The sequence below is a fragment of the Porites lutea genome, chromosome 5 (genome assembly GCF_958299795.1).
Source record: "Porites lutea chromosome 5, jaPorLute2.1, whole genome shotgun sequence".
Taxonomy (NCBI): Eukaryota; Metazoa; Cnidaria; class Anthozoa; order Scleractinia; family Poritidae; genus Porites; species Porites lutea.
The window spans coordinates 9,977,136-9,993,514 of NC_133205.1; the positions used below are offsets into that span (position 1 = coordinate 9,977,136).

The window sequence follows — 16,379 nt, forward strand, 5'->3', positions numbered from 1 at the left end:
AGCCATGTCCTAGTTTGACAGCTCAGCTTTTCAACCAAAATCCCAAGGTTAATATTTGGTTAACTCTCTTCATTGTTTAGTTACTATAAGTCTGTTACAAGGCCAACTACACAAAAGGTTACTTGATACTTACACTGAACCAAGAGAATTTTTTTGTAGGGCGTCTTTATTGACACAGATATATTTCACAAAACGAACCTACACCAACAAACATGGAGGCAACACAAAAACAGGTTACAAAGTTTACAAATCGACCAATAATTTTCTAGTTGTGCAGGTTTCACTGCAAACCGCATTCTAACTAATTTTCTAAAGTATTTAGATTATTATAAAGTATTTACCTCTGTTTGCTTTTTACAGCTTTTTAGCAGTGATAAATCTAAAAGCAACTTTTTTGTCCATTATACTGATAGCATTTGAGGATCAGTGGTAAATAATATAGCAATCTAAGTTTTTACCCATACTTACTATCGCTATAAAATGTACAGTTTTTACAAAGATTTCGCCATATGACATTCATAAACCACCATTTCTGTGGATGCTTCAGGTTATCAGTTGCAGAATTGACTAACTGACAATGAATATGTAACCTGTAGTATAGGCGTTATTTTTTCGTGTGGTATGCAAAGGTAAGCGCGAAGCTGACGTGGAGCGCAACACACGCGCGACGCGCCTTCCGCCATCTCGCCTGTCTGATAAAGAAAGAACACCAACCCATCACCGTCCTCTTATTTTAAAATCTGAAACTTCTACTACCTTTATATGAGTGAACATTTTCTAACGTGTCCTCGTCATAGGGTTTAATTACTGTACACAAGTGGAAATCGGCCGGTGTTTTGCGACTGACCATGTTACAACTGACTAATCCTTAAAATGACCACTGACCTATTTTAAACTAAATTCAACCTGCTTCAAGTTTTGTCGAAGACTCATTTAGGCTACCATGGCTAACTCAGTGATTTTGTTACCTCACGGAAAATAATTTGTGGTATAAAGATCGACTGATCGATCTGAAGATGTTTGTGAAGAATATCCCGTTTGTGTGATTTCTGGGGCATATTCCTTTGGGCTTTGATGTGCTTGAAAGTAGAAAAAGTAAATTTTTTATTTCAGTAAAATGTAATACAGAGTTTTAGGTTAACTGTGTGGTTACATACACACCCAGGGACTAGTGTTTTTGAACTGGGACTAAATGGTTCTGGACTGGGACTCATGATTTTTCACAAGATGAGTCCCAGGACCCACCATAACTATTTGTAACAAAATCACTGCTAAGGGACCGGTCATTATTTATAGCTTGGAGGGGAGGGGAGGTGGGGATGGGGCGGGGGCGAAGGTTTTGGGGCTAAACAAGGTGAAATTTAGCCGATCCCCCCTTTCAATGTTACTTCACCTAAGTGATCCCCCCTAATAACATTTGATGGCTTTCGCGATCCCCCCCGCCCCCTATGTCGGGTTCTCAGTTTCGACCGATCCCCCCTTTTGTTCTCCAAAACATTATGTAATCCCCTCCCCCCCCCCCCCCCCCCCCCCCTCCAGGGCGATAAATAATGACCGGCCCCTAACTTAATTTTTCTTTTGAATTTTTTCCTGGAAATACTTTTAAATCTACTTTACCGTACAGTAAAATACCCTGGTAGCAGAACCTCCTTTACTCTTCTTGACTGAGGATGAAAAAAGAAGGCTCTACCTGAATCACGTCAAGCCTTTACGTCGCTTAAGTCCACACTTCTGGACTTGTCAATCTTGTTCTCTACCGTCAAACTGGTTTTCCGAAAGCGAGGATCCCTTTTTTGATGAACCGATAGTCATAACTGAGCCCGCTGAACCAAGCGGAAGGCTATTGCGCCTGGGATCGAAAGTGTATTCAAACAACACGCAGCGCATGCTCAGCAAAGGACTTAATCGATTCATGCAGTCTTTTCGCGAATACGCTAAATCAAACTACGTCAAAGAAAGGCTTTCTTAACAACGTAAACACCGGCATAAAGAAAGTGGATTAAGAACCTGCAGGCTGAAAATTAGCTAATAAAGCACCTAAAGAAGCCAACAATAGATACTGTACAAAATTTTCAGAATCTCTTAAGAACCTTTCCGGCTAAATTTCTCACAACTTACGCGTAAGCCTGAAACACAAAATCACTGGTTCTTTTAGAGCGGTTTTCACTTGACTGTCGAAAGTAATTGAGGAATTGGTTTGGTTTTGGTTTTACTACGCCCTTTGGTTGGCTAGTGTATTTACTTTGGTTTTGGTTTTACGACAGTCAAGTGAAAACCGCTCTATGCGGGTGTTAACCATATTTAAACGCCGTACTTTTAACAGGGGTCACCTTAAAGGTTCCCTGCTAGCAGAGGCGCAGGGAACCTGGAAGGAGTGTGGTCATCAGTGAAATTTCATTCCAAGTTAACCAACCTTACCATAATACCCTATGACTTTTATTATTATGACAGCAAGCCCTATTTGAAAACTACCCAACTAGTTTTAATTCTAACTACAGAGTACAAAAATTCTAACTACAGGAACTACTTTACTCTTACGGACAGCATACATCGTTCACAATAAGAACAGGTCCCAACACAGTCACCGAGTTTGCTAATTATGAGATATATGCCCTTCATGAAAATAGTCTCGAGAAGATAGGATAAATCTTTTAAATATAATTTGTCTTAAGCTTGTTACTTACAAAGCTCTTTCTTGTTTAGCGGCCTTCAATTGCCTCCTCGTACGGACAGGTTCTGTGTCAAACAATGGCTCTTTGACAACAGTGGCTGGACACTTTGTACCTAAGAGTTCCACTTCTACTCGGGATCCTAATTCTGTCAGCTCCAGTGGCAGGTACGCTAATGATATACTCTTCTGAAGCCTGTAGCTATATGCACCAGAAGTTGTATTACCAACAACCTACAACACAAGCAGACAAATTATGAATGCATTAGCTTGGTTGGGAAAAATCGGATTATACTGGGGAACAAGGGTGACGCAATGGTGATAGCACTCGCCTGCCACCAACGTGGCCCGGGGTTCGAACCCCCAGCGTCGATGCCATATGTGGTTTGAGCTTGCTGCTGTTTCTCTCCCTTTCTCCGAGAGGTTTTTCTCTGGGTAAGCCAGTTTGCCCCTCTCCTTAAAAACCAACTCTTGCAAATTCCAATTCGATCTGGAACGCAAGGACACGTTTCAACGGATCTCAAAACCTCCTAAGAGCTCCATGGGTAAACAGATTACAATTTACTGTTCGCCCAAAACTCTCAACAATGTTGGGAGTTGTTGCGTCCGTTTGCACTTAGCTTAAGTCTATCCTTAGTCTGCCCTTGTTCAATGCCACTGAGCCCTGGAAACTGACTAGAGAGGCGTTTATTTGAGGGGAAGCGTCAAGTAGATTATCTACGACAGTGGAAAAAAAACCTTTTTGCATCGCAGAGGGGACGAGGGAAAAAAGACGGAGGGAGGGAAGGTGGTGGATTGCCAAGTCATATGACCAGCAGAACTGGAGAACCGAGCTCTCGCAGTAAAGTATCTTCCGTGATCCAAGATCAAAATGACGAAAACTGTCCCCGATAATTACCTTTCCTCCAAACCAAATAGATTCATTTCCTTCGGGGTCCACATCAGTCGTTTCTACCGTCAGCATACACAGCTTCTTGTTGATGCCATTTTCCTTGTGTTTCAGTAAATTTTCTCGCCCAATAAAATCACCCTTTTACAAATAACAACCGATTATTAATATTAGTGATAATAATGATAATAAAAATGTCAATAACAAAGACCATTACGATGACAATGATAAAGATAATGATTGATAAGAAGATGATGACGACGACGATGATCATTGCTCTGCAAAATGTTGAAGACATAGGACAATCCTTGAACACAATCTCTCTTTCTCTTGGTGTTATTTATGCCCGAGGCGAATCCTAGCAAACTTGACTGCAATAAACCACCGAAGGAGAATAACTCAAGAGTTAGCAAGGGGCAAACTAAGCCACATTTATGCCCCTGTAAATGCAGTGAGAAAATATGGTATCTCCTTTCTTCTCAAGTAACAAAATGCAGCTTGAGTGTAACTTTACCTTGTCAAATTTGATAAAGAAGTCTAACCCAGCCTCCAGCGGGGTGGTGTCCATATTCATCTGTTGAAACGCATAAACAAAGAAGTCATTATAGGAGCACTGATAAGTAAGAGATCGGACACAAGTCATAACTTTTATCTATATGAGAGCAGGTCGAACATTCGAAAGTGTTTGCTTAACTTATAAATAGGCCATAAAAGCGGGAAAATCAGATTCTGAATCGCTTCACGGTGAATTATTACCTTTTAGACAAAGCCGTTAGTTTATTCTCAAGTTGGCTAAAGACATTAGGAACCCTGTAGAGTTCTAAAGTGATGACGTCATAAAAATTTAATCTGTGAAATTAAAAACGTTCAGACCAAAGTCAAATTTAGAACGATTTGTATGGAGTCATCAGAGCATAACTGGGCTAATATCTCAGACACAATTTGCCCCACAATGCTAGTTTTTGGAAAGTAGGTCTCTTGGATGTTTTTCTTTCAAAATATTCAGACAAATCCCATAATTTCACAAATGTAATTTTTTATGACGTCACACTTTACATCTCTATTCTCATTTATTTCTTAAGACATTCGTCTCTCAAACGCTACAGATTGGATTTATTATAGCCTTCTTTACCACCAATCTTAGGTCCACGGTCCTACTCGTTCTGTTAAATCTTTTGTATGATGTAAAAATAACCTACATGCATAGAGGATATTACACGGTGGCGAGAAGATATGAATTTTATGTTCGAGTGGCAAGAACAATATCTCACGAGTGAGCGAAGCGAACAAGTGAGATATTGTTCTTGCCACGAGAACATAAAATTCATATCTTCGAGCCAACGTGTAATGTTCTTTTTATTATATGGAGAAACCAATTCAACAAAAGCAAAAGGCGGGAATCGTGACGTCATTGAACGATACGACACTCACAAAGGTGACATACGGAAAATACGCCACTCGGGTCCCGCATGAAGTGGCGTATGGAATCTACGAGTGGTTTAGTTCCCAGTAAAACACTCTCCTCCATATAATAAATACATATATGTAACCTTTACTACACTTCCAATTTTATGAGTAGCTACATGTACAATACATAGCTAATGTCTTCGCGAAGAAAAATTAAGATCTCTAAAACTGGTAAATATAAAAGTACTGTTGCGTAATTCGTCGGGAAGAGCATTCCATTGCTCAGCGGGCAAATATGAAAAACAGTGGAGCCCATTACCTCCAGTCCCCAGGATCTAAATCCTTTCTCAACCCTCAATGACGTCATAGCATAAGTACCAAAGTCTCCAATACCAAACTCCTCCCCAGCCTTCAGAAGCGCCTCGTACAGCTCGGCCGTGTACTCGTTCTTGTGGTACAATTCCCAGCCCAGTTCACCTGATAGTGTTGGAAATTGCAAAGTAGTTTTCGAACGCGTTTAAATTGAGTAATTTTAATTTTTAGTAGACAAAAACCTTGTACCAGAACATTTTAATCCATATCGCATTCTTTTTTACTCTTTTGAAGGGCTATAGATATAACTAGTTAACTGCAATAACACCAAACACAATTTCTTATGAAATTTCAAATTTCACAGGAATTGAGAAAGCACAGGTAAAATCGTCATGCGTAAGTTTTCATTTTGTGTGAAATTTAAAGCTTTTGAAGTTTTCTTTCGCGGGCTCCCATAAGAATCTTTTCTTTGGAGTAATTTTATATAACTTATTACATTATTTTATAGCCCTCGAAAAGTGTAAAAAAGGATGAAATTTGCTTGAAATTATTCTGGTTCAAGGTTTTTGTCCACTGAAAATTAAGATTACTCAGTTTCCGTATACTGTGGGGTAGTTGCGTATGGACGGAACTCTGGGGTTTTGCAGCAATCAGCTTTTGCGATAACCAGCAGAGATTTTTCCTGTTTTCCTACTGGGTATTGATTTTTGCAATTCTCGACTACTTACATACAACATTCTAAATTTTATTTGCGACCCCTAAACTTAAACCCTAAACCCTAACCGAGACCCTCAACTTTGAACTCGTAGAATCACGATCAGCATAACCAAGAACTAAAGATAAATCCAAAACACTTGGCTATAAGCTGAGACTCACTCGTTAAGACTTAGACTTTAAACTACTGTAAAACAAAGCATTTGCCTAAAAAAAATGTGACCTTCTCTGGGAAAATGTACAATTGTTGTTTGAGTTTTTCGCTGCTATCAATCCTTCCTCATGTCTTCATCGTATGTTGTACTCACTAATTAAGGTAATGTCATTCTTAGGGCACTTACCATTTGACAGAACTAACTAGCCAGACCATAATAGTCCGGCGTACTGAAAAGAATTCTACTGTTAATCTGGACTCTTCAGCCAGATCAGTTAATTCGTAAATGATATGCAGGGCAGTGATGGGTTTTCGTATAATTTCGAGAAAAGACTAATGCTTCATTTTCAATTGACCAGTCTGGTCAGCCAGTTCTGACTTTTGAAAAGCGCCCTAAGTTATTGTGCTATATTTCTGTATTACATTTGCATGTTTGTTTTCTCTGAATGACGCCACATTTCTAACTGATATTGAGGGTTACTTTCTGTCCCAACAGACACAGTGAGTTGTTTCTAGCAGAGCAAGGTATTTTTCATTCACTTTTCGGCTGATCTTGAAAAAGCAAATATCACAAAATTTACCGTCAATTCCCCCTTCCCAACCTCCTTCCCCCGCCCCCCCCCCCCCCACCCCCCCCAAAAAAAAAACCTTCAATGAACATATCTTACCAGTATAGGAAATTCTCATAGCACGCACAGGCAAACCAGCGATCTCCATGTCTTTGATCGTCAGAAATTTAAACCCACTATTACTCATGTCTGTGGAAGTGAGTTTGGACAGCACATCTCGCGAATAAGGTCCAGCTACGCTAAGACAGGACATATCATCTGTCACATTTTCAATAGTTACGTCGTAATTTCCTTTCCTTGCATGTTCCAATAACCACCTAGGTAGGGAAAGGAAGGAGGTGTCCAATAATTGTTAGCAGCTCTTTATTTCAACACTTTACTTCGTCCGGGAAATTAGGGGGACTTGGAGGTTCAACTTTCTCAGATAAGTTCTTTCTTAATGAACAACATGAGTTACTTAGGTATAAGGGCGTTTAACGGAATGTTCCAAACGACTCGAAGACGACTGAGGAACGATAGTGATCAACTGTAGTTTCCTGAGAAGCTCTTCAAACAAACAGACGTTAGAAACCTCGCAAATAAAGCGAAATTCTAGACAAGTATTTGAATATGGAAATAAAAATTGATTTTTCGGATGAACGGGAGAAAACGAAAAAAGTTCTCCTGGCATAAAAATGTTACATAACATTTGCGTCCACTTTTTTCTCCCATTTTTCCATCATCTTTCTGGACGATAGCACAACACTCTCCCTCTTGTTTTGATTTTATAGAAATATTATGATCAAATGACAAATGATGTGATCAACATGTCACGAGCATGGAACAAAGAAAAAAAACACTGAGCTACGAAGGACTCGTGGCGAGCTAGGCCATATACAAGGTTCATGTATGACATGCGTCCTGTGTACTGCTTGGATCAGCAATGTCTAAATCGTCATGTGTGTGATATATAAAGAAAGAAGGCAAATTTTAAGCTCGGTGAAGAAATGAGAAATGATGTGATCAACATGTCACCAGCACGGGACGAAGAAATTATCCGGGTCCCCGACATCTTCTTCAGTACGAGGCAGACACCCCTCCATAAATGGAGCCTACCTAACACGAGATTCGGTGTTCTATCACAAGTGAACAATGACAAGAAAGTTGAAAATACGACGCCAAGTAGCCAAGTATTCTTGGTGAACTTCAAATTGTTTCATACTGTCACGAAACACTGTTTCAAGCGTCTTATATAACTTCAAAAAGAATATGATTATGAAGAAGAAATTAATGATGCAAAAAAGGAGTATTTCATCAGATATCTAAATACTTGACGGTGCGTGTTTTTCGTTGAGTTTGCTTGTTGAGTAATTAACGATTTTGAGAAAGAATAAATATAAAATTTTACAACACTGACCTTAGGTCGTGGAATTCTGATGAACTTCCGGTAAGTAAGAAATAGTGATCAGGAGCCAGGGTAGAGACTGTTAACTCAGCGTAAACCCTGCCACGTGGGCTCAACATGTGACTGATGTTTGTACAACCAACCTGCAATGAAAGAAAATAAGATAACGACGACGACATCCACAACATTATGGTGATGGAAATTATGGTAATGATGATAATGATGAACGACGACGACAACGACGATGATAATGATGATGATGATTGTAATGATGATAATGATGATGACGTTGATGGTGACGATGATGATTGTATAGACGACGTCAATGGCGATGGCGACGGAGACGGCGATGATGATCACTTCTGCATACGTTTGAAGGAGTGCCCTCATTAATACAAAACCCATGACTCTCTTATTTAAAGGAAGGGATGACGAACACATCATATCAAATTCAATACTTTGACATGCAAAACACGAGGTCGATTATTACTGCCAGCCACATAACATTCCGAGTTAGGCAAGCAAATCAAAACACAATCCACAAGAAAATTGCAACCCCACTGATTTGGTAAATACTAATAGATAACACACTGTGAAAGCTATTTTTGATATATCTATTACCTTTGGTAATACATTTGCAACCATGAAATCCAAGAACTTTGATGCATCTTTCCCTTTGACTTCAAATTTCCCAAATGGAGTCAGATCAATAATACCAACTTTGTTCAGTACCAAATCATATTCTCGTCCAACTGGCTCAAACCAGTTTGTTCTACGGAAACTTGGTCTGTAGCCTGCTTCATCACCAGGCAGGGCAAACCAGTTCGGTTGCTCCCAGCCAACATGGAATCCCATTTCTGCACCACGCTGTATAAGACGCTGCAACAAACAAAGACACCTAAAGCTGAGGTGTTCCTGAATGCTTGTGCCTCTATCTCAGGCGTCAGGGGCAGGGGGGAATAGACATTATTCACGATACCCGCCATCTTTACACACGCCTTAGGATTGATGGGATAAAAGCAATGTCACGTGGTATTTCAAGGGGCAAACAAAAGATAAAATATGCCAATGGCGGAATGCGAGAAATCACGGTCGACTTTGTTTATTAATAGTCATGCAAATTGTACGGTTTGAGTTTCGACAAAATAAACGTCATATTGCTCACTGTGCGGACATAAAAAAACGTAACAATGATCAATTCCACCCATAATTTGCCATTATAGTCTTTAATATAACAAGTTACTCATCTTCCGTTGTCAAGAATAAACAAACTCGCCTGCGATTTCTTGTATTGGAAAAAGTTATCACTTGTTTGCCCCATGAGAAGCCACGTTACATCGCTTTCATCCCATCAGTCCTTGAGCGCGTGGAAAGATGGCGGGTATCGTGAATAAGGTCTATTGCGTTGGAGTCGGAACGAATTAGCTGGCTGTTGCAGAGAGGTGGTGGTTATGACGAGCTTGGGGTGTTCAGTATAAAATAAAAATGTACCAAAATTAGGGTGGGGGATACAACATTTTCAAAAACCCTTGATGTAACTCAACAAAATTAAAATAAAACACAAATCGCATGGTCAGATCAATATGTCCGCGAAATAAACCGAGTCAGGTTGGACTCACCATCTAAAGTGGCCACTGTAGAGACTGACACACGACAGTATAAGAATACAATATTCATAGCCCTTTTCCAGGGGTTCAATATTGTTATTTACGCGGGTTGGCTCAAGATCTGTTCAGCAACAAGAATTTGGTCACGATTTCAATTGTTGTAGAAAAAGGCCAAGGCCAAACGTCGAACTTTTCATCAGACGAACAAAACTTGGGAGTTAAGTTCATAAAAAGTTCGACGTCTGTCTCAGTTAAGTTCGTCTGGATGGATTTGGATCGTCTAACCGCCGTTCTATCCGTCTGTTTTAGATGGATAAAACGTCTGTAGATCGTCTCCGGGACAAACGTCGATCTTCATATGCGACAAACTAAACTAATAAATTAAAATTTGTATGATAATGTATATTTAGCCTCTTTCGGGAAAAAAATTATTAAAATTGCTATTTGGTCTGATTCAGTTGATTTCTTCGACGTGTCCTAAGTTCGAGGTCTGACCCAACAGAAGATCTTAACTTAATTTAGGTTGATCCAAATTAGAGTTTGGTTCGTCTCATGAAAATTTCCGACGTTTGGCCGAGGCCTAAGATCTGAGAGTAACGACTACGCACTTACCTCGTATATGGCGTTTTTTCTAACTGGTCGTCCAGCAGGGCGTTCTAATTTTGGATGTCCAATTTGGTTATTATAACCATAGGTCTCCCGACATTTGGCCAAAACATAATCTCTTGTTGCCCATGTACCATAGCGACCTTGTTCTAGTTCAATTAAATCATAAGGCGGTTCTCCATCTATGATCCAGTCGGCCAAATATGTACCAATCCCACCTAATAATTTCCAAAAAACAATTGATAAACAAAATTAATTTCCTTTATCAACGTTGGTTATGATCGTAATAATTTGAGTTATAAAACATTTTTCTTCAATTTTTACGTTTAAGAAAATCTGCAGATTTGTAGTGTTTTATTCTATTGGTTGCCAAGTAATAAATCCAAACACATGTAAACTGAAAGCTGTATTTGCCCGTTCGAGTCCTGGAGATTTTTCCGAGAAAGCTAGTCGAGCTGATTTTCTGCCTACTATTTAGCCAAAAAGGAACAAGCTGCCTAAAACGCTGTTTACAGGTCGAGCACTATGTTGGTTTTCGTTCTTGATGAACAAACGGGTATGATTTGCTGCATTGATGAGCAACGAAACACAAAAAGCCAGTTTTCAGGGGCACCCAACGTCAATTTTCGGAAAATATCTGTTCGGAAGACGATTTGAGATCTAGAATTTTCGGAACATTTGTTGTAAAATTTCTTGCCTGCCTGCCTCTCCTAGGATTTTAGAACATCTAAAAAATGGTATAAGTGCCCATTTTTAACGGATTTTTACCCTAAAAAGGTCACCTAGAATTTTCGGGAGCCTTTGTTCTGGCTGAAATTTTCGAAAAGGTAAGTTTTGATCCCTATAATTTTTGGATCACTAGACTTTCAGCTAGGAAATCCGAACTGATGAAAAATTTTTAGGGGATAAAAATATGCCTATCTCTACCTTTTAAATACTAAAATACGTTTAACAATGCTATGTTTAAGTGGTTTTGAACTATATTCTCATTGGGTGCCCCTGAGTTTTATCGTCTGAATTGATGAGATAATTAAAATTAGCCACTGTAAAAAAAAAATAATCACAACTATAACAAAATTCTCAAACCTGATTGGCTACCAGCTGCCCTGATTTCAGCCTTAATAGGACAGTACGGGTCATGCCAAAGTAATTGGACAGTACGCGCCAGCCTTATATATCACAAATTTTGTTAAAGTTATGATTAATTGGTCACAGAACTTCGTGTCGTCCAATTAAGTCTGTAGTCATACCCGTGATTGAACAAATCGGACTCCCGCTATAGGATCGTCCGTCGTATGAGTACAGACAGAACTGGACTCCACTCAGTCCTGTTACCATTACTAATCAAAAAAGTTCAAGTTTCGCGGAGTACTGACCCCTTAATTAACTGAAACCCAAAACAAAATAAATTTCCTGAACCTTTTTTTGCCACTTCGAACAAGCGTAACGCTTTTTTTTTTTCGATTTTATTCTATTTCGCTTTTTCACATGGTATTTTGGAGCAATTGCAGTCATGCTGGGGCGTCTATTAGACAGGGGGGAGATTGTTAGAGGGGGGCATCTAATACAAAACTTTAAATCGTAGCGGGGGGGCGTTTATGAGACAAGAGGCGTTTATTTGAGAGGGAGTGTCTATTACCTTATTCATGAAGTTAACGCGAATATTAAAAAATTGCTTTTAACTTAAGTCGCGTAAATTTTTGTAAACGTTAACTTCTTCGCAGTTAACTAAGTGGAGCGTTAATTTCTTTGACGTTAATTTCCATTATTTTGGCTCCGAATTCTCGATTCACTTTTGATATTCTTGTCACTTAAGAAAAGGAGTATTCATCAGGATGGAGTTCCGCCAGGTATTAGTAAAACCGGGAAGAACCCACGAAGTGGCCTGATATCTTGGCTTGTCGTTGATCCCCTTCATACATTTAGCGAAAGTACAACGAAGACAGTTTCCTTTTCGGATTAGGCTCCGTGTTAGTTTTCTTCATTTTGAAATGTTATCCTCTCTTTCGAGTTAATTTGCCTTACTCGTTTCTGTTTTCCATTGAATTCGAGTTAATTTAAGTCATGTTAATTTTCAATACCTTAAACTCATATAGCGGTAATTTTCTAAAATGAGGTAGACGATTTTCATCAGTATACTTCTCTACCTGAATGGATGATGCCATATCCTGTGCCAACTGCCAGCCACATGTTAGGAAGGTCAAATGAAGGCCCTATCACGCCCAATACATCAGGACTGTATGTTATCGGACCTGCTACAACACTGGCAATGTTTGCATCAGCAAGTACAGGAATACGCTCCATAGCTGCGGCAACATTGTCGCTGATTCTGTCCAGATCACTCTCAAACAACTCTTTCCCAAAACCAGGCGGCACACCATCCCACCTTAAGTATTTTAAAAGATAGTACATGAACTCAAAAAAGGCCAGGGTGTCAAGAATCAAGGTAGTTATTTAAGGGCAAAGGTAATTACCTCACTGGTACTTAATTTCGCGGGACTGTAATTTCGCCTTTTTCGCGATTGCAAACACGCGAAATTTAATTCCAGTATATAAATTTCAAATCACAGCAAAAAAAACAATTAGCATGTAATAACAAATACAGGAAATGTATCGACAAATACACAAATATTTGAGTGGTTTCATACTCCACTTTGTATTTTCTGTTGTGAAAACGTTAATTTGCAAAGATTTCACATATGGAGGGGAGAATCTAGATGAAAAGAATCTTTAAATATATGCATTTTGCCTGTTCTAGTTTCCCTGGACTTTTAAAACAAATTATTACAAGGTTTATGAAAATGCTTGAATCGCGAAATTGTTATAGCCCTTTTTTCAATTTTGCCCGTTGAAATCGCGAAAGTAAACCCGAGAAATACCGTCTCGCAAAAATCGCGAAATTGAGCATCAATAAGCTTAAGGCATCATAATATCGCTCCACAAAGTCGCCGAATTCTACAGACGTTTGTATAGTGTGTGGTTTCTGGGAAACTGTCCACCTACTCCTCCCCTAAGTTAACATTAACACTTACTTCTCACTTAGGGCAAAATGTTGGCTTAGGGGAGGGGTAGGTAGATAATTTCCCAGAAACTTAAATTGATCCGGGTCATGATCATTATACCTTTCTGGGAAACTGCCCACCTACCCCTCCCCTAAGCCAATATTTTGCCCCAAGTGAGGAGTGACTGTTAATGTTGGCTTAGGGGAGGGGTAGGTGGGTAGTTTCCTAGAAACGTATATAATGATCTCAAACCTCTTTAAAATTTCTCCACTTTGTACAGCTATATCTTTGCGACTTCGCTCTCTTTGAACGTATCACCTTGAAAACTTGGTAAGTTACCATAGGAAGGCCCTCTTTCTAGCAGCTAGTGTTGATGGATATTCTCTTAATGCTCTTTCTCAAAAGTAGAAAAAAAAACCCTTTAAGGGTCTCTACTTACGCTTATTGTTGTTAAAGACACATTTTTGTTTAGTCCCACCAAACGGATTTAGCCCAACATTGCCCTTCCAAGAAGAAAAGTTTTTTGCGGCCTGCAGTCCACTATATAAAATACAAGATGTTAAAATTGACCCTGTACCATTCATCTTGTAGCCTCATTTTGTCAGGATGTTCGTAAGGTCCCACCAACAAACCCTTCCTCTCTTGTCTACAGTAGTATGATCCTTCAAGGTCTCGTATGACTGGCACTTCATGCTCCAGGGCTGCAACTTCAGGAACGGTAGATGTCACAAGATACTGATGATGAATGGCTGCGAGAGGAAGTTCGTGTCCTGCCATCAGTCCAATCTCACGACCCCAGAACCCTAAAGGGAAAAAAGCGCATTATTTGCTAAACACTAAAAAAGATAAATGTTAAAACACTCTTCCAAGGGCATTTATTCCATTACAGACGTATGGTAATCTTCGGGTAAAACGGGCAATGTACAAACTTAAGGTAACCATGGCATGTGATGTACATTGTAGCAACCAGAACAATGACTTAAGTGAAAAAAATGCCAGAGCCACAAGGCCAAGTTTGAATTGAAAACATACATGTACAACAGGGGTATTCACAGACACCCAATGGAGGGTCACTGGAAATTCTGCTGGGGGGGGGGGGAGGTCTTAAAAGTTAGGGAGGTAAGGTCAACTCCCTTTATAGCAGACACAGTAGGGACCTCGAGTTAGTGTCCTCCTCAGCGAGAGTCCGTAATAGCAGGAGTTTATTTCAGTCAAACGTCTGTAAAGTATTTAGGGATTTAGCTGCTGTCTGTATTATTGGAGTGTCCGTTATAGCGAGATGAACACAAGACGAGAGCTGACTGTCTTTATGCAGGGAGGCAGTGTGGCCGAGTGGTCTTCGCGTATGACTCGCAATCTGGCGGTCCTGGGTTCGAGTCCCGCTATGGCCACTTACTGGCTTTGTTCTCGGTCGTCCCGGGTTTAAATCCTCGGCCATGCTTGTAAATAGCCAACTGGTTGCCTCCTGCCAGTTGGGGTTTTAAATCCTCTTATGTTGTATTTGGATTATTTGTTTTCTAAGTATTAATTTTACTGATTGTAAAGCGCTTTGGATCACTAAGAGAAAGGCGCTATATAAATGTATATTATTATTATTATTATTATCATTAAGGTTTTGAACCAGAGGAGAACTGCGTTTGACACCCAGGCAAAGAATTGGCAAGGCCCAGAGGGAAAATTTTGAAATTCTATAGTCGCAGAGATGCGTTTTCCTGCAGTGTTTCAACTACCAAAAAAGACAACTTTTCTAGACAATTTAATCATGATTTGATACCAATATCCGGCTACCACATTAAGTGGTTCTCATCAATTTAGTAGTTCATAATCGTATTGACATATTGTTGCATTTTGATTTTAAATAGCATTTTCATAGTGTCACTCCAAACAAGAACAATTATCATTTTTCAGACTTAGCTGTAACTACTCAATGTCACTGTCAGCATCTGAGCCATAATCAGAGTCAGGGTCAGAATCTACATTAACTGGGCTTCCTAGTGTGGTGTGGGCCAGGGGGTCAAAACCAAAAAGCCCTCTGTGGTAGAGGAAGGTATGGATATTCTCTGGAACAACACAATGTATTGTGAAAAAACAAGTTCACTTTGTATTTACAGTCAAACCAGGTCAAGCGTTCCCGTTGCTAACGAACTAAAGAATTCATTCACAGAAAAATGATTTTGTTTGTTGATTCAATAATCCATTCATAAAATGAACAATCCAATATTCATATTTAGCCTCGATTCCATAATCGAATGTTGACTCGATTACTGTTTTTTGAAAAAACTACACTTTCCACAAGTTGACCTCAGAATTTTGTTTTTTCCTCTTTTTTTTTCTGAGAGTCAAGTGCTGGCAAGTTCTGAAGTTCAAACCCAAACAAACTGTTACATGTACGCCAGTTTGCTGCCAGTAATCAGTGCAACAGATCTAGGCCTGACCTCTTAGAAAACACAACGGTCAAACTGAGGTCAGTGTATGTGCGGTGATTGGTGGATTTCAATCCTCAGCCTTTGTCAGTTTCTTTGCGTTTGCAGTCTGTCTATTCTAGCTGTTATTTTGATTAAAGGCTATGAAAAACGCAATCGTATATGGCAGGGAAAAGGAAGCAAATACGATTGAACACAACAGACAAGAATAAAGAACAGGTAGATTTTGTTCATAAACCAATCAACATTTGATTATTGACTCGAGGTCCAATTTGACTGTTGGATTATTCATTTTATGAATGGATTATTGAATCAACAAACAAAATCATTTTTACATTAATGAATTCATTAGTTTGTTAGCGATGGGAACGCTTGACCTGGTTTGACTGTAAAAATACATGTAAGTTCACCTTTGTTAACATGCTTATGAACCAAATACATTTAGTCAAACCTCCACTAACAACCACCTGTCCACAATATTGCCACCTCTCTACAATGACCACTTTTTTGGTGGACAGTCAATAATTATATTGACTCTTGTTTACACCTATCGCAAGTGGTCACTTTCTTCCGTCCCCAAGGTGGCTTAGAGGTTCAACTATATAATTTATATACACAGAACAAAAAAACACTAACCAATGAAA

The 16,379-nt window shown here is 39.4% G+C and overlaps 1 protein-coding gene across 1 annotated transcript in view; it reads right to left on the minus strand.

Annotated features, from left to right (window-relative positions):
* Window positions 1–2,338: 2,338 nt before the first annotated feature.
* Window positions 2,339–16,379, minus strand: part of LOC140936929 (dimethylglycine dehydrogenase, mitochondrial-like) — a 31,169-nt gene continuing 17,128 nt past the window's right edge. Inside the window, exons 6-15 of the mRNA XM_073386435.1 lie at window positions 13,890–14,115; window positions 12,458–12,696; window positions 10,317–10,528; window positions 8,719–8,976; window positions 8,110–8,240; window positions 6,813–7,030; window positions 5,284–5,441; window positions 4,072–4,131; window positions 3,567–3,698; window positions 2,339–2,902 (exon numbers count right to left, since the gene is read on the minus strand). Coding sequence (XP_073242536.1) covers window positions 2,681–2,902; window positions 3,567–3,698; window positions 4,072–4,131; window positions 5,284–5,441; window positions 6,813–7,030; window positions 8,110–8,240; window positions 8,719–8,976; window positions 10,317–10,528; window positions 12,458–12,696; window positions 13,890–14,115 — 1,856 coding nt within the window. The 3' untranslated portion in view covers window positions 2,339–2,680. The remainder of the gene's footprint in view (window positions 2,903–3,566; window positions 3,699–4,071; window positions 4,132–5,283; window positions 5,442–6,812; window positions 7,031–8,109; window positions 8,241–8,718; window positions 8,977–10,316; window positions 10,529–12,457; window positions 12,697–13,889; window positions 14,116–16,379) is intronic.